Source organism: Coenobita brevimanus, chromosome 79 (assembly GCF_032717465.1).
Source record: "Coenobita brevimanus isolate Jiangsu-jjx chromosome 79, ASM3271746v2, whole genome shotgun sequence".
Classification (NCBI taxonomy): Eukaryota; Metazoa; Arthropoda; class Malacostraca; order Decapoda; family Coenobitidae; genus Coenobita; species Coenobita brevimanus.
Window position 1 is genome coordinate 2,199,897 of NC_137032.1, and position 19,359 is coordinate 2,219,255.

Consider the following 19,359-nt stretch of genomic DNA (forward strand, 5'->3'; position numbering starts at 1 on the left):
GTGTACAACTTCCTGACTGTAGCTAGTGAATCACACTGAACTGCATTTTCTTAAAGAAATGGGAAATATATCATAGGCTTTATAGGCTGTAATATTTTAGTGAGGTTACAGTATATCATATTAATTTCCATCACCTCGAAAAATGCAAAAAAAAAAAAAAAAGTTTTTCTGCAAACAACAAAATACTGTCAGACGAACTCAAATGCAACATCGAGTGGAATCCTTTATATATTCCCGAATTTCCCGCCCTCTCGCTTAGAGGTGGACAAAAGTATAATTGTTTAGTAACTTCATTTAATTAACCAAGATTTTATAGAAGAATATCATAGAATGAGATGAACTATTTAACAGCTTACAAAACGTTGAGAATTATAATCCTAATACAGATGGTACTATTATATATACTATCCTTTACTTCAAGATTTGTCAACAAACATGGCAAGACCTGACGCTGAGGCTCAAGATTTAAAACAAATCTGGAGTGTGATTGATAAAGTGTTTTGCTTAAGCGGAAATTTTTCATCTGTGAGTAAATCACTGGTATTTTTATAATGATACTGAGAGTAGAAGGCAATGTAACATAAAAACTTGGAAGGGATACCTAACTGAACATACTGAATGACAGGATTTAGGTATTCCTGATTTGGGCTCGTTTAGGTAGGTTTCTATTAGTATTCTAGGAATCCTAACAGCGTTTTGGGTTGCACTTTATGGATCGAAGCTGTAGGTACTTGTGAAGATTCATTTTCATGTGACATGATTATTCCGTTTCACTCATTTGTTCCACAGTGCAATCGTACCCTTGAACTTATGAAAATTGGTTTTTGAGGTTGCTTCATACTGGCGTTTGCTTACCAGTAAAACCTTGTGGTATTTTTTCTTAACTGACACAAAACATTTTCATGATATTGTTTGGTGTGCTGTGTGACAGTCAAATTAGGGGGTCTTCTCTGTGGACTTTCCTTCGGAAATGCATCTGTATTTTTGTTTAATTTTCGCCATGTAAATTACGGGGATTAACTTCACCTCATGCTATAATTTGTCCAGTTACATTAAAAGTGTTCAGTGGAGGTCTCACCTTTTCAAACACTTTCTCCTATGGCATTTTCATCTGCAATCAAGAATCATGGAGCTTTAATATGTTATCAGCTACTATCACATCATTTACCCAGCCACTCACTGGCCTAGTTGCTTTGTGGCAACTCAGTTTCACCACTGGTCTGTGAAAATAATATGCACCTCCCATTCCTGCTATTGTTTTTTTAATGGAAACTGAGACCAGTAACTAAGCTAAAGTAGATTTGTTTTGGTTTTGGTTAGGGTAAGATATATAATGCCCAAAGTGGCATGTATTTCACTTTTTCAGGGAGGGGACCATATCTCAAAAACTGGTAATTTCAGATGGAATTTCTGAAGCAAATCAAATTCATCACATTTAAAAAAAAAAAAAAAAGGAAAACCATAAATATATTGCCAAGTCGAGTATGGGCTGAAATGCAAAAATTGTCAAATTACAGCCTCAGCTTATGGTGGAAACTTTTAATCTGCGAGGACTGGGACTGCTTTAAAATTATTTTTGATCATGCTGCCTCTGCAATCTTTCTCAAATAATTTCTGAGTGCTGTCCCCATCATTCTTTTTATTCTTATTCGTGGAAGCTGCTTTAAATAAGCCAAAAAAAAAAAAAAAAGATGAATGAGAGGGCAACCTAGCTGAAGCATAACCCTTGACCAGTAAGCGTTGACCTTTCACAGCATTTTCGCCTGTGTGTGACCCAAGCCAACTGTTAGTCTAGGGTTAACTTGTGACTAATGTTGCCTATTGCATGCCTCTGTACCATGAGCTTTAACCCAATTATTATTCTTTACTAAAGCAATTTTAAAGAAAAGACAGCAAGTAGAACTATTGTTTGAACTCAGGACACATGTAGTAGAGTCCCACACTGCTCCCTGTCGTACTGCTGGTATATATTGCCTCCTTACAAAGTTATCTCCAGACACCACGTGAGATTTCAAACTGCTGTAGTCCATGCAAGGCATGGTCTTCACCCACTGCAAGGTTATACAGATGTCCCTCAACATTCATCCCTTCATATTGCTTCGAAAAGGGATGGTGGACTGCAGAAGGGTACCTTTAGTCTCCAGTCCAACGGGTTCATGTCCTGATGAGCTTTGGGCCACAACAGACGCTGATGCAGAGTTGGAGGAGTGCCTTTGCAACAGCCCTGCTCTATCTAGAAGAGTTTATCCTAATGTACCGTACTGAAAAGGTCTGCCACTTTGGGACCTGAGTTTTCTGGTAGGTTAAGTTACTGTATTTTGACTTGATTTGTTATTCCTTTTAGTGCCACATGTTGTGATGCTAAAGGCAGAGCAGAAGAATGGGCAGAAGGTGTTTGGTTCAATAGGATGTGCCGGGTCAGGTCTGATTTTTTTTTTTTTTTTTTTTTTTTTTTTTTTTTAATGGTACAGCTTTCCAGTCAGAATATTTAAAAGTGCATCACATCACAATAAGATTAGGCTACCCTACTCACATTGCAACCATGCCATTTCAGTCCAGATTCATATTACACAAGAAATCTAGGTTTTTATAATTGTTGTGGTGTGATTCATATGAATTTGTCATTCATTTCATTTGGAGATGACTCATTTTTGAGGGCTAAGCTTTTCAACAGTTACATTTCTATGGTAACCCTCACACAAAGTTAGGAAGGTTTTGAAGATCAGGAAAAATGTGGGGTTAAGTATATAAATACAGTACATCAAAAATTCAAAACACTGAATATCCAAGCCAAGCTTAGATTTTCAGGATGTGAACCTAACCAGTCACTTCCTCTGAGCCTAAACTTGGCATTCTTTGGTCCTAACCTTTATACTGTACTTTTTAAACAGTCGTTTATGTGCACAGACCAAACCTATCCCAGAAAGCCACATCCAGCTTTCTTAACCTTGACAGTATTTTGAAACATGTAGCAATATCCTATTGTGTCTTTAGTTTCAGGTCTGTAGATTTAACTCAGATTTCCAGATACTGAATTTTCATGTGTGTTACTGTAATTATGTCTCCCTTATGATGAATATATAGTAGTAGCTGTAGTAGTGAAGTAGCTGCGATCTCTCTGGATGAACAGACCCATCAATTGCAGGCAAGCAGTTGTGCTTTTTAGGGCCATCCCATTCAGTGAACCAATTTCCCTTCATGATGGAAAGCCCCTTGCCACAGCAAGGTGAATTTGTAGTGCCTAGAAGTGTTACTAAGAAAAAATTATGTCCATAACAAGATATAGCTGTAGAATACTGAACATTCTTTACTTCATTGATGTTTTTATGGTGCTGAAAGTATAAAATCTTGCAATATTGTTGTGAAATCTAAAGAGAAATTAAAAGAAAATAATGAAAGATTATTGAAATAATTACACTTATTTGGGGGGCATTATTATTTTATCTAACCTTACCTTGTCATTAACCCCTAAAGACCTGTGTCTGCCAAATGACAGTTTCGGAAAATGTAGCATAAAGTCCTATGTCTGTCGATGGTACAGAGCCTACCCAAAACTGGCGGTAGGTAGCACTGCCTCTTTCATGACATATATGGGACCAAGCCATTGGGAACTGCAGTATCTTGTGGGGTATGGCCTCTAGAGGGTGGGGGAGCAACACCACCCCCCACTATCTCTCTGTCAACCTCTGCCCCACTGGGCCCTCTCCTCATTATGGCCTCCCAGCCACCTATACCCCCATATATACCCTCTGGATACCATAGTTGGTGTGCATAGCAAGCATACATCCTTCCTTCACTCCTTCTCACCCCCAACACCTTCCTTCCTCCCTTCATCCACCACCACACTCCCTCCACCTTTATCCTTTCCCTTTGTTTCCAGGCACATGGGGTTTTCCCTTGCTACGCACCACTATAAACTTTATTTTCCTTTCATGATCATTATTTCACCTTGTTTTATGCCTAGGAATATATATTATATTGTTTACAGTTTGTTTGTATGGTTATTAGCCATTCTCTGGCAGATTGATTTTTTTTTTTTTTTTTTTTTTTTTTTTTTTTTTTTTTTTTACAGTCACTAGTACGGTAACCATTAGACATATGAGCATGAGATATACATTTTCATGTGTGTAAATTCAAGCTCTTGAACTCTGTAAGAAAAAATTACAATCCTACCTACCTACCTACTGCCAGACGCCATAATCCCATAAGGGGTGGCCATTTGACTTTGAGTTAGTTGTTTTATGGGGAGGGGCATTAACCCTCCACCAACCCACCTGTTGACACGTAGGGAGCACGTATGGTTTGGTTATATGGTTACCACCCAGCGTTGTAAATGGTTTCTTGGCTTACAGGAAACCATTTGGCTTGTCACTCAATGTAAAGCCACCTGTAAAGGAAAGAAAAGCAATAAGAAGTGACAGGAAAGATGGGAGAAATAGGAAGAAAGGAGGGCAGGCACAGAAAAAGAATGATACAGGCTAAGGAAGGAGTAGGCAGCAATACATCAAGTGAGTGGATGATGGTCGCCACACAATCCGAGTGTTAAAAAATCGGACCCTAGTTGTGGTTCTGGGAAGAGTGTTCTGAGAAATTTGCCATTAGGGGTTAAGAGTCTTTGTTAGAGTGACTGTATGGTATAGTAATATTGGTAAAATGGAAACAAAGGATTGAGTAGCCTGCCGTACTTTATACTCTGACAGATTTTTCAGTTTCTACATCCCACTGAGATCCCAAGTCCAGTAGAATTGATGGAATGAGGCATTTTCAAAAGTTAATAAAAGAGTGATTCCTGGAATTTGGACCTGAGCTTGGTACTATGAGCCGATAGGCGGAGGACAGAACCTTAAGTACTCTTCCAGCAACACCCCACCTGTAGGAACCATGGAACTCTGTGATATATTATCAAGGACTTTTTTTTTTTTTATAGTACGGGATTTATAAATTCATCAGACTGCATTGGAATTTAATCTGTTAGTGCCACCCTTTGCTGAGAGGGTCTGTTTCTTAAAGACAGAAAATTTTTGCTGATAAGGATGATTATGAAATTTTTTTGTTTGCTCATTCAGTAAGAACAAATATTGTACTAGTATTTACTGTTCTGACTATACAGTAACCTCCATAGTTGGAGAGAAATTAAGTCCTTTATTATATGATTAAATTTTATCCTGAGTATTGTAACAAAAGAATGATTGATGCCACCCATATTTTAGATGTGCTGTACTAAATTAATTAGCATATTCTTGAGTTGCAGGTTGGCGAAACTGGGGAAGATATGAATGAAGTGGTGAGGCTGGTGCAGCAAGTTGGAGCAGGACAGCTAGTCCTGGACTTGGCACTTGATGCTATTTGGGTATCTCTAAGGTAACATTGTCGCCACTTATGAGTATTGCCTCAGCTAATTGCTAGGTGAATGCTTTTTCCCTGTGTTGGGTAAATGCAACAGTATATTGATACTTTAAAGTATTTTTCATGTCATTAACTATGCACATCCATATATAAGTAATTACAAACTTTGATGAAGATTTAATAGTGATACGTATGGTTAATAACAGTATGTTTCTTCCCAGTTATTCATTATGGTACTGCAAAAAAAAGTGTTGTGACAGACCAGCTTGAATATTTGGTATTAATCTCTTTGGTGCTTCACGTAGATAAATACATACAGTATTAGGAAAATCGAAAAACAGAAGTGATTAAACCTGCACTGTAAATATGCTAAAATTTTACTCTCAGCACATAACTTGCAATTTTTAATGGACAAGGGTAATGTCAGACAGCTAATAATGGATGAGGTGATGTCAAAAGAGGTGGCTTTGAGGGGAAGGGGTAGCAGTGAGGGAGAGGGGGTCAGCTTTGAGTGTGAAGGACGATTGAGACGAAGGGGGTTGCTTTGAGTGCAAAGGGTGACCTTGAAGGGAGAGGGTGGCTTTGTGTGTGGGATAGTGTGGTTGTCAGAGCCAGCTGTTTGTTATAGTCTGGAAGTGGGGACCTATGAAAAATTGCAAGGTAACTCAGTGTTTTAGGATATTCAGTACTGTATGTTTATGATGCATGGAATTTGATCATGCTTTCTAAAATACTTGTCATTGAACCAGATTCAGTGCTCATATTTGTTGTTGGTTATGTTTTTTTGTTTTTATTGTATGTAGAAATGTTGTGCTGTATTTCCAAGTATTGTATGTCAAATTTACTTGGTAAAATGGTAACACATATCACCACAGATTCACCATAGATATCTTGGCATTTTTTCAAAGCCCAGAAATGCCCAAAGTCTCACCATACACGCCACAAGTTATTTCATGATAGCTATTGTCTGTTTACGTGCAAAATTTACATCTGTCCAAAATCATCTCATAAGTGGCGGGAATCATCCCTTGTTCGGGTTGGTGTTTAATACTTATGCCATTATGTGTGATACCAAAAATAGCTTAAGAGGGAAAATTTTTATGGTTATTTCACGAGAGGCCATTTGGCTGTTGGTCAGTTGTATACGTAGCATCTGCTTTTGATCTCCTTATGGAGAAAGAAAAGTGAAGTCACTGGTTTAGAGTGTACAGTATCACTACCATCTCCACAAACAAGAGCTGTACCTCAGTGAATCTTGTCAGTATTTGATATATGTATCAACGGTGCAGCTGTACACAAACATGTTTGGTCCTTTTGGAAACAAACTGAGAAAAAATAAGATAGCTCATATGCCATTGGATCTCACAAAATTGATACGCTTATACAGGTTGTTCAACTTTTTTTTTTTTTAAATAGTATTTCTGAAGTGATGTGGGCAGGTGAAAGTGAGAAGAATTGATGGATCTGACATATCGTAGCAGTCAGGTCTTGCATCACAAGAGAATAGCCTCAGGGTTGCCAGATACCTTAACTGTTCTGAGGACTTTGGCAAATGAAATTGACACCTGGCAACCCAGGCTTACAGTGTGGTACTCTGTGGCTGTTCTGTAGTGATGCAAAAAGTGATTGCCATGATGTGTCAGGACCATCGATTCTTCTTACTTTCACCCATCCACATCACTTCAGAAAAACTCAACCTGAAAAAGAAACAGCTACATAATCATCTTGTATAGATAGTGTCATCAGGGGGAGGGGGAGTTTCATTCCTTTTGGGCAGGTGAGGGGGCCAAGGTGGTTGAATACCCTGTAGTTAACAGCCAGTAACTAAGAGATGTCTGTTAAATCAGCCGTATGGAGAAGAGGTCTGATGTCACAAAAACTAGCAGTGTACTTTGCATGTGGAGAGTTACATCCTTGCGTAGGTAATAATGTAACTTCTTTACAGGAAAAATATCGTGCCCAAATTCTGGAGCCATTTTATGACATACAGTGAACAAAAGAGCAAAAGAAGTGATGATTTTGATGAGGGCAGTGTGGAGGTTATGTCCAGAGTTGCCACAGCCGTCAGTGAACTATATGACAGCGCTGTTTCCTTCATTCCTCAGATACACAAGTAAGTACCGTACTATAAGATAATGAAACTTACTACGTTGGTGTATTTCTGTAGCTACGATATAATATTGTTCGTAGATATGTAATAGTGTGGTAGGTGGGGGGCGCTCACCATCCACTCACTCGATGTAGTGCTGCTCTTGGGTGTCTGCCCTTTCCTCTCCTCCATCCTTCTTTCCTACCATCCTCTTCTGTCTTTCCTTCATTCGTTCCTCGTCCTTTTGCCTACGGGTGACTTTACACTCTCTTTTCTGTTTTTCTTTCCTTCATTCTTTCCTCTTCCTTCTGCTTGTGGGTGACTCTACACTGAGTGACAAGCCAAATGGTTTCTTGTACACCAGGGAGCCATTTACTATGCTGGGTGGTAACCTTATAACCAGATTTGGCGCATGGTGGTTTAATAGGTAATTATGGTACTCCAGTCAGATTGAGCCGGTGAACATTTATATCCAAGGGGTGGTTTGGGTTTATTGTGCACGTAATGCCACTCAGGGATGAGAGAGGCTGGTCACTCTCTTCTTAAATGTCAGGGCCAACTTGCCTAGCCCCGGGCTCCTCCGCTCTTCATGGGGCAATGTAGGATTGGATGATGAATGAATGAATGAGATATGCAATACAGTTAGTTTTTGATTTGCTATGGGTGATCAGTAGTTTTGAGTTGAAATTCTCGGAGTAAATATGGATATATGTATGCATGTATGAGCAGTGGTTGTATACTGTTTCACTTAGTGCGAGATCACCAGACTTGGTGTTCCAGAATACTGGTACCGTAAATAATAAACTGACTGGGTAAGTGTATTTACATTTATCTAAATGCAGTTAGGCCTGTTAGATGATGACCACCATCCTCTTGCTTGATGTATTGCTGCCTGCTTCATCCTTCGCTGTTATCATTTTTTTTTTTTTTTTTTTTTCTGCCCTCTTGTTTGCCATGATTAAATGATTTTAGATAGGGGAATCTGGGGGACACTTATCCCGGCCAAAAACCTCGGTTATATGGGTACCATTCAGAGTAGTAAATGGTTTCCTGGGTACAGGAAACCATTTGGCTTGCCACTCAGTGTAGAAACCATAAGGCATCCCTACATTGAGTGAGTGGATGATGGGTGCCACCACCTACCACGAAGACTCTATTAGATACATTTATGTGACGCTACAGAATGTGGTGAAAGTTTTTGGTGTATCAGATAGAGCTAGGATTCCTGGGGCTCGAATGATGAGTGAATGGAAACGTGACCCATTGGATTAGGCAAACTGGGCTGTCGGGATGTTTTTACACCTCACCCTGCCCAAGGGTGGGAAAGGAGGTCCGCATGATGTTGATGATGTCTGCCCTCTCTTGCTATTTTTATCTGCGGTGATTGCCAGCAGGTCAGTGAGTGGCCAGCGTTCTTCTTCTGCCTCTGGCGACTTTGTTAAAAGTAGGCCTTTGGACACATAAAAGTGGTACCATGTAAGGTAATTTGACATGGAGAAGCCAAATCTTCCATCAGCTGACACCTGAGGTGGTGCCATCTAGCAACAGCTTTAATAAAAGTGCCTAATATAAGCCTATTGAGACATAAAAGTGATCCCCTGTGGGGTTATTTGACATGGAGAATCCAAATTTGTTGTTAGCTGACACCTGTGGTGGTGCTATCTAGCAGCAACTTTAGTAAATGTTCTTCATTAATACCCATTGAGACATAAAAGTGGTCCCACATTAGGTAGATAGGTAAATTGTGTGAGGCAAGAGCCTTGTCACAAATATCAGAGCAATTCTACTCTTGTTCCCATCTTTCCTGCCACTTATTATTACTGGTACTCTTCTTTCCTTTTCAGGTGGCTCTACATTGAGTAACAAGCCTAATGGTTTCCTGTAAGCCAGGAAACCATTTACAACACTGGGTGGTAACCACATAACCAACCCATACATGTTCCCTTTGTGTTAACTAGTGGGTTGGTGGAGGGTTAGTGCCCCCCCCCCCATAAAACAACTAACTCGAAGTCAAATGGCCACCCTTTACGAGATTATGTCATCTGGCTATAGTTAGTTTATGATCTAGAGACAGGTGGTGTGACTTGGCACCTATGGTTTAGAGTGTAGCAGACCGACTTACCCTTAGTTGTCAAGATTTTTCTGATGAAGAGTGTGTTATTATTCATGTGTACTTTACAGCCCATAAGGTGAGAAATACCAGATGTTGCTTGTGTGCCAAGAAACATGTTTCTGTAACTGTACAGTACAGTGTTCATCATCAAATAACATACTGAGTATTGTTATTGCTCTTGGGGAGGAATTAGCTACAGTAATTTCTTTGTAGTGTTTAGTTTAAGAGCACACAAATGCATAGCTACAGTATACTGTACTGTTGGGATAGATAGTTTAAATTTAGTTTCTTGTACTGAAATTTGACTGTGAATCATTTTGTAGATAAAATTACATAACAAAGAATGCCCATCCAAAAATAGAAACAGCATTCTAGTTATACCTTTGAATGTGCTTGTATTTATAGTATGTGGTTTTGTTTTGTCAGGTGTGAGATGGTGGTGGAGCATACAGGAGCACAGTACGAGGCATGTGTGTCTGGGGGTCTGATGGAACACTTCAAACTTCACCTGCGTGCAACGCTTCACAGTCAAATGCCCGCATCATTCACACATCTCATACATAAGTTTTATGGTGCAGCCTTCAAAGTCTTTTATCATGCTGAAGTTGGTACTCAAGGTGATGTCCAGTATTGGCTCGTATATTTTTCTTATAAAGAAAAATAGGGTGAACTGTAGAGTATGCAGATGAGTCACTTTAGGAGGAAGATATCTTTAAAAGTCTTGGAGCTGTGTTGTGTAAATAATTATCTGTACATTAAAAAAAAGGTAAATTTGCAGGTTTGACCACACAATGATTGGACCATGAAACCTTGGTTTTATTCAATGATTTTTTTTATGTGATATATTGGAAATTGATATTCATTTTTATCACAAGTGATGCATATTTTAAATAAGCCCCCCCTTCCACCTGTATGAACAATGTTTGATTTTTTAGGAGGGGTAGATGAGGAAATTTAGTGGCTAATCAGAGTAAAAAATAATGTGTTTTGACATTAAACTAACCTAACCTAACAAATGCCTAACTATATTACAGTAAACTCTCAGTTCATTCATCCATCTATCAACCAGTCCTATGTTGCCCCATGAGGAATGTAGGAGCCCGGGGCTAGGCAGGTTGGTCGTGACATTTAAGATGAGAAGGATCAGCCTCACTCATCCTTGAGTGGCATTACATGAGCAATAAACCCCAACCACCCGTTGGACATAAACCTACACAGGCTCAATCCGACTGGAGCGCCTTAATTACTCACTAAACCATCAGGCGCCATAATTTGGTTATGTGGTTACCACCCAGCGTGGTAAATGGTTTCCTGGTGTACAGGAAACCATGTGGCTTGTCACTCAGTGTAGAGTCACCAGTATTGTAATTCAGCCAAGCCCTACGTCAAATAATGTGAAACGCCAGATATTGCATATCCGGCTCAACATTCGACTTTGAGCCAGAGATTGTGATTCAGTCTGTCTCAACCCACTATCCTAAAACTGTACTATGAGTAAAAAATGAAAACTAAGCAAGTAGAAACAGTACAGTAATTAGTGAGGGGGTGTGATCTGGGGGGAGGGCAGTGAAATGGCAGGGGACAGGGTGATATGGAAGCGATTTGTTTGTGGGTACTCCTTACAGGATTAAGGCATCTGGCAGTTGAGAGATAGTAATGATTCAGTTCACTAATACATTACTGTGCATAGTGTACTATTGTATGTACTCACCAAGTGTTGGCATCAATGGGGAGAAACAGCACTGGGGGGTTCGCACTCATAAACAGTACAGTACACAATACAGCACAGGAGTAGTTTAACAAGCACAAAAGAGCACTAGGACATGAGCACTGACAGGCCATTAGCATTGCAATACAGTACAGTACAGGACACCACAGAGTTAGTCAAAGCACCAGGATTTTGCAACCGCATGGTCAGAAGAGCAGAGTGCACAGGCACGTCTTGACTCTAAAACATCCATGGGCAAGAATGAGAGTGCAGCAGTATTCTTGGCATGCTGGATGAGCCACACCCACGACGGATTTTGATTGGCAGGCACATAGCGGACATTTTCATTTGCTCCCAAGTTTTGGGATTTCCCCTGGCGCCAGTTAGCTACTGCTTATGAGCCATTTGAGATGCCTCAACGCCAGATATTACGTTGGACTGCTGGTTATGTTCCGTTTCAGCACTGGATTTTGCATGATTTAGCTGGATACTGCCATAATAGAGTCAAGATAACTGTGCCAGATATTACATTGGGCCAGATATTGCAACGATGGATAATGGAGGGTTTCCTGTACATTATTTTGTCTGGGAGGGATGCAGGAAAATAGCTGACTCTGAGTACGAAGACATCATGTCTAGTGTCATTAAATCTGAATGTGATGTATGGTTGGTGGGGGCACTCACCATTCACTTACTCGATGTAGTGCTGCTCTCGGTTGCCTGCCCTTTCCTCTCTTTCCTCCTTCTTTCCATCCTTCCTCTTCTGTCTTTCTTTCCTTCATGCTTTCCTCTTCCTTCTGTCTGCAGGTGACTCTACACTGAGTGACAAGCCAGATGGTTTCCTGTACACCAGGAAACTATTATCTGTGCTGGGTGGTAATCATATAACCAGATTATGGCACCTGGTGGTTTAGTGGGCAATTAAAGCGCACCAATCGAATTGAACCTGTGCAGGTTTATATCCAAGGGATGGTTGGGGTTTGTTGCAAACATAATGCCACTCAGGGATGAGTGAGGCTTGTCCCTCTCATCTTAAATGTCAGGACCAACTTGCTTAGCTCTGGGGTCCTATGCTCGTCATGGAGCAACACTGGATTAGATGATGGATGGATTGATGGAAAAAAGTTGATCTGAAATGGAAGTGGTTTTAATAAGAATTGTTGTTAAGACTGAAATAAAGCTGATAAGTAATATCAAGTAATATCAAGTGTAGCTGGTGGGTGGTTGAAACTGCAGTTATATCATAAGAAAGGATCATTGCATAGGAGAATAGCTATTGAAGAACATGGCAGTATGGAACCATACTCCATGAATGAAAGTGTGCTACTTCTGATATTATGACTGAGAGTAAGCTAAGTATGCTGTTTTTAACATTATGTACAAGAATGGAATTGGGCATGTTGCTTTTGGTATTGTGTTTGATACTGAAACTTGGTGTGTTGCCTCTGATATTTTGTATGGTATTGAACTTGGGTATGCTGCTTCTGATAATTTATGTATAAGTGTGACCCTGGGTGGGCAGCTTTTGATATCATGCACAGCATGTAAGTGAGCTTGGCCATGCTGCTTTTGATATTGTTGATGATATTGTAATTAGATTGTGATTAATAGAGTACTGTATATTTAAAAGTCCTGGTTGTAGAAATGATATTTTTCAGTCTTCCTGCCATTAGCAGCAAGATTGCTGGTGCAACAAATTACTGCACCAGTTAAAAGTCTTTTATGAAATGCTTGTAGGGTATGGCATATTGGAAAGAAGTGTATGATTGAGTTGTGGCTTGACAGGACGGATAATGAGATAAACCAGGTCCTTGAGTGGATATGGGCATATTCATAGAATGTGGGGGTGGCCCTAATGAATGAGGGTGAGTTTTGGAAGCTTCCGGTGTTGCTATTTGCTGATGATACAGTATTGTTGAGTGAAGATGAATGGGAGTTGCAAGGTTTGGTGAATGAATTTGGGACAGTGTGTAGGAGGAGGAAGCTGAAAGTTAATGTAAACAAAAGTAAAGTTATGGTGTTTGAGAGGAATGAAGTCACAGAGTGTGCAGTGAGGTTGGATGGTGAGGATATGGAGAATGTGAGTGCATTCAAGTACTTGGGTAGTGTGATGAGTAAGGATGGAACTTTGGGGGATGAAGTGCGTGAAAGGGTACAGCAGGGAAGGAAGGTTGTTGGCACACTGAAAGCAGTGATGAGAAATAGGGAGGTGAGTATGGAAGTTAAGAAGTCACTGCATGATGGTATTGTGATCCCTACCCTGACGTATGGAAGCGAGGCGTGGACCTTGCAAGAGGGGAACAAGTCAAGAGTGAGAGCAGTGGAAATGAGTTACTTGAGAGGAGCATGTGGAGTGACATGGAGGGACAGGTTGACGAATGAAGAAGTGAAGGAACGTTGTGGGGTAGATGTGGATGTGGTTGAAAAGATTAGGAGAAATACACTGAGGTGGTTTGGACATGTGGAGAGGATGGAGAATGAAAGACTGACTAAGAGGGTGTATGTAGGTGAGGTGGAGGGAGGGAGAGGGAGGGGTAGACCGAGGATGAGGTGGAGGGATGGAGTTGAGAGGTATATGAGGGAGGGGGGGGTGAGTTGGGGGGAGGGGAGTCAAATGGTGGGTGACAGAGTGACTTGGAGGCGTTTTGTCTGCGGCCACCCTTTGCGGGATTAGGGCGTCGGGCTATAGATAGATAGATAGACATTGGTATTGTAATGAAGCAAGTTTCTGAAAGCAAATTAGCATATTCCATTAGTTTAGAGGGAATATGAGGGGCAGTACTGTGTTTTAATGAGAGATGAAAAGGTGAGAGAAACACATTACTGTAAAGACAAAGTAGCATTACTTAGAGAGAAGGAAGAGGAGGAGAGAGGTGGCATAAATTAAGAAAAGTGCAGCATGTAAAAAAGATGAACCATGAAGTATTTTTGCCACAACAGTCTTGTGTTGGAGATGTCCTAGTAAGCTGCAAGATGGAACAGATGAGGATTTTTCAATAAGCAGTTTATGTCATGACAGATGTAATGAAAAAACCCTATTGATGTGCTGATGAAATTTTCACTCCCCCAAACCTCTTCCTTCCATTATATATTATTAAGATTCACATTTACCCTTACTGCTTCGTCATTCAGTCACTTCATGTGTTTTGACAGCCTTTGTAATTTTTATTAGGTGATGAGTCAGATGATACAGCAGATGAGCCCATCCAGTGTGGAGGATGTGATGCAGCTGCTGATGCATGCCACTGCCAGGCGATAACAAACACATTTTGTCAAGTTAATAGGTGAGTTATACAGTTTAGTTGTTCTTATCAGATATTTTCTTAGTCATTTTTTTTTTTTAATTATAATATATATATATATATATTTATTTGTGGTAGGTGGGAGTGCTCACCATCATATATAAATATATATTTGTGGTAGATGGGGGCGCTCACCATCCACTCACTCGATGTAATGCTTCTGTTGGGTGTCTGCCCTTGCCTCTCCTCCATCCTTCTTTCCTTCCATCTTCTTCTGTCTTTGTTTCCTTCACTCTTTCCTTGTCCTTCTGCTTACGGGTAACTTTACACTCCCTCTTCTTTTTTTCTTTCCTTCGTTCTTTCCTCTTCCTTCTGCCTGTGGGTGACTCTACACTGAGTGATAAGCCAAATGGTTTCCTGTACACCAGGAAACCATTTAATACGCTGGGTGGTAACCATACAACCAGATTTTGGTGTCTGGTGGTTTAGTGGGTAATCATTGCGCTCCAGTCGGATTGAACTGGTGAAGGTTTATATCCAAGTGGTGGTTGGGGTTGATTGCTCATGTAATACCACTCAGGGATGAGTGAGGCTGGTCACTCTCATCTTAAATGTCGGGACCAACTGCCTAGCCCCAGTCTCCTAAGCTCCTCATGGGGCAGTGTAGATTGGATGATGGATGGATGGATGGATGGATATATATATATATATATATATATATATATATATACACTCAGTCCTCGTAAACCGCGGCAAATTGGGTCTGGACCATTGCTGCGATTTACAAATTCCGCGGTTTATAAATAATAACTCTTATGTGAAAAATTAATTAGGGTCTGGACTTTGGCCAACCACCCCCTAAAGCACCCTACTTACACCTATCTAGGCACCATCAAACACAAACATACAAATTTAGGAATATTCAGTGCATGTATTTAATAGAAATAAGCAATGTTAAGGGATCTCACCTTAATCCTATGACAATATTGCTTAAGTGAATGGAGTGAGGTGGTGTTGGGAAGAACTTAGAACCTCTCAGCATGAGGTGGTGGTGCTCCCTCATGCTGTTCTCCCTTCTCCAGCTCCTCTGCCTCCCTCAGGAAGCCTTTAAAGTCTGCCTCAGAGATGACAGATGCTACGTTATCCACGTCCTCAGTGTGTGAAGGGCCGGGCTGTGGTTCAGGCTCAGCTTCTCCCCTTACCCGGGCAAAATACTGGGTGATGAGTTCCTGATGTTTCTCATTAACCCTGCGGCATTAGTATGCACACTTGCCACCAGGGACGGGTGGTGATTGGTTGTTGGGTCGTGATTTTCAAATTGAATCCCGCGGTTTACGATTCTCCTCAGAAAAGGCCCACTTCGGTGCCTAGATCCGCGATTTTCGTGACTTAACAGCGGTTTAAGGGTGCTGGCAGTCTGTCAGCCACTTTGCCGCGGATTACGAATCCGTGGTTTATAAACACGCGGTTTACGAGGATTGAGTGTATATAATGTATACTGTATATCCATCAATCCATCATCCAATCCTACATTGCCCCATGAGGAGTGTAGGAGCCAGGGGCTAGGCAGTTGGTCCCGACATTTACGATGAGAGTGACCAGCCTCACTCATCCCTGAGTGACATTACATGAGCAATGAACTCCAACCACCCCTTGGATATAAACCTTCACCAGCTCAATCCAATTGGAGCGCAGTAATTACCCACTAAACCACCAGGTGCCAAAATTTTTTTATATGGTTACCATCCAGCATAGTAAATGGTTTCCTGGTGTACAGGAAACCATTCAGCTTCTCACTCAGTGTAGAGTCACCCACAGGCAGAAGGAACAGGAAAGAAAGTTCTTCATGTTACATTTTCTCTTTGGCTTTTGTTATTATTATCTGACCCTGCCCTAGGGTGGGAAAGCAGGTCCGGATGATGATGATGTTTTCAGAAATTTTCACCCAGTTAATTTTTTGCTATTAATTACAAGTAGCAATACTGTATACGATATGCGCCAGAATCCATGGTAGTTGATAGTGTTTCATGTGACAACCACCATTAAAAGTGTCACTTTCAGTCACCATTACTTACTGAAATTAGTGTTCATATGCTGATGATTTCAGTTTTAAGTTTTGATGATATACATGGTACTGGAGAGGGATGCCTTCATGTCATGGCACATGTATAATCACTACCCAGTTGTCCAAGTGTCCCTTGGCTTCCTCTCTATCCTCCAAAAGGACGGTTGACTGCAGAAAAGGGCAGTCTACTGGGTTCATCTAGATGAGCTTAGGACCACATCAACAACAACAGAGTATGCAAGACATGTCTGGCTGTACAAAGCAAATTTTGTTTGCTGATTCTTTTCAACCAATTTTGCAGACAGCTGATAGAGCTGGAATTGCTTGAGCGTATTGCTGGAGATGCAGTGTCATCGCTCCTCCTGTCTGCTATCACTGACCATGTAACTACTACCTGTCGCGACTCCTATGATCAATCTCGCATCAGTCAACTTGAGAAGGTATACAGCTCAAAGGAGCCTTATGAATTGTAAATAAAGTGTCTGGTAGATAGAGAAGAGGAATAAGTCAACAGAGTGGCCATCCCACAGGTGTACCAGTATATGAAATTCCAAACAGATTATCCATCCATCCATCATCCAATCCTATGTTTCCTCATGAGGAGCGTAGGAGGCTTGGGCTAGGCGAAGTTGGTCCTGACATTTAAGATGAGAGTGACTGGCTTCACTCATCCTGAGTGGCATTATGTAAGCAATAAACCCCAACCACCCTTTGGATATAAACCTGCACAGGCTCAATCTGACTGGAGCACCTTAATTACCCACTAAACCACCAGGTGCCATAATTTGGTTATATGGTTACCACCCAGATTATTGTCATCATTATTTGGTTCTTAATTCCCTCACAAGGTATGAAATGTGTAGGATCAAAAAATCAAAGAAGGAAAAAGCACAGAAGTAGGCAAACTGTCAAACAGCATGGCCTTTGAAATGGGTCACACATAATCATTCAGTATCCAGGATGTGCAAGTTGTCTGCTGTGTGAGGTAAACTAGGATTTCAAAGGCTCAGATGGTGTTCTAGATAATGATGTAGGTTGTAGCCCATTTCACAAGGCGTGCAGTTTAATTTAACAGTTCTGCATTTGTCTTACACATTCTTAGCTCGTGAATCATACTTCACGTGTATCACAGGTGAAATTAGGGTGGCAGTGATGATGATGTGCACTACTACAGTCAATGTCCAATTGAAATACAGCATGTGTGTCAGCAAAAATGCTACTTTTAGTGGAACACCTTTAAGGAAGAAAATTTTTGTTTCATAATTAAGGGGTTAAAGCACGAAAAAAATCACTAATTTCTGACATAGCAACTGTATAACAAATCAAGAGTAACCAAGTGAAGAATAGGTGTTGTTTCATCATCAGCTCAGTAGTGAGACATAAGTGAAATCATTTTAAAAGTGGACTAACTGTATTATGTTTCTGTGATATTATGTTCATATATTTATGTTTAAAGACCATTAACCATACCAGCATGTGGAAATGTTGACATGATGGCAGCTCTGCATTGCTACCAGACCTTTAGGGATGAAATGACTAGTATAGGGTCATACATCATCATTGATCTGAGACAGATTTCACTAACATATTTACTATCAATCACCTTTGTAACTCAGATTTGTTTTTGTCTCATGTTCCTCCAGATAAAACAAACCTGGAATTAGAATAGGGAATATATTGTAAATATAATTTATGATTCTGGCTTCTGCATTCTGTTAAGTGATATATGAACCTGCTGAATCTTGTCTTGTACACCAACAGTGGGTGGAGAACATGGTCGTTGGATGGTTGGAGGTAGTGTACTGTGGGGGTCGAGGCCAACTAGCCCATGCAGAACCATCCATCCAGACCCTTATCACCAACAATCTCAACAACACCTACATCACTGCACTCTACCACACCTATACCACCACCAGGATTGACCAGCTGTTTAATATTGTTATTGGTGGGTACAGTATCATAAATTATATCTTGTATATTTTTCTTGTTGCTGCCAGATATGATTCGGTTCAGCTTGTGGTAGGGGAGACATCTCGTAGTGAGGGGTTTAGAATTTTGTCCATTAACCCTATCAGGTTTATGGGCAGGGAAATTTATGTCTGTGCTAGTCAGCTGGTCTTGTGCTGACCCACATCGTTCTGCGATATTTTTCTTTGATCACTCTGTATAAATACACTTTTCTTGATAAAATGTTGGTTTTTAGTGTCATTTTAAAGCTAAATACAGGTAGTTGAATTTTATTGTAGTATGTTATAAAAAGAAGAACAAAGAAAATAGAGAGTCAAGATGGCGAGTTGAAGTTAGGTGAAACCAAAACTTTTATACTTTGCTGTAGAAAAATTTTTGGCAGAAAAAAAAAGTAATAAAGATATATAAATCTGGTTTAAATCATGCAAAACTACAGTAAATCACCATTACAGTGATAAATAGAATATGGTTCTTGCTGCATTTTATTGTGTGGTGAAGAGAAAGGAAAAAGATGTACGGATACAATTTTTTATGAGTTTTGGCCGCATATTCGCTCCGAGATCTTTTTCTTTGAATGTCGGTGTAAATATACTTTTTATGATAGGAGACTGGTTGTGGTGTTATTTTGAAGCTGAAGAGTTGTACTTTATCGTACAGTAGTATGTTCAAAAAAGGAAAACAAAGAAAACTAAAAGTCAAAATGAAAGTTGAAGTTGCAAAAGCCAAAAACTTTATACCCTGTCATAGAAAAAATATATATATATATATATATATATATATATAAATCTGGTTTAAACCATGCAGAACTAAAAACTACAGCCGCCACAC

General features: G+C 40.2%; 1 protein-coding gene across 1 annotated transcript in view; it reads left to right on the forward strand.

The window, feature by feature from the left end:
• The first annotated feature begins 436 nt into the window (after window positions 1-436).
• The window catches only part of mr (anaphase promoting complex subunit morula), a 53,568-nt gene continuing 34,645 nt past the window's right edge, over window positions 437-19,359 (forward strand). The window contains exons 1-7 of the mRNA XM_080279516.1: window positions 437-525; window positions 5,252-5,361; window positions 7,292-7,459; window positions 9,975-10,165; window positions 14,429-14,540; window positions 16,865-17,003; window positions 18,325-18,508. Of these exons, the coding sequence (XP_080135642.1) occupies window positions 5,273-5,361; window positions 7,292-7,459; window positions 9,975-10,165; window positions 14,429-14,540; window positions 16,865-17,003; window positions 18,325-18,508 (883 nt within the window). The 5' untranslated portion in view covers window positions 437-525; window positions 5,252-5,272. The remainder of the gene's footprint in view (window positions 526-5,251; window positions 5,362-7,291; window positions 7,460-9,974; window positions 10,166-14,428; window positions 14,541-16,864; window positions 17,004-18,324; window positions 18,509-19,359) is intronic.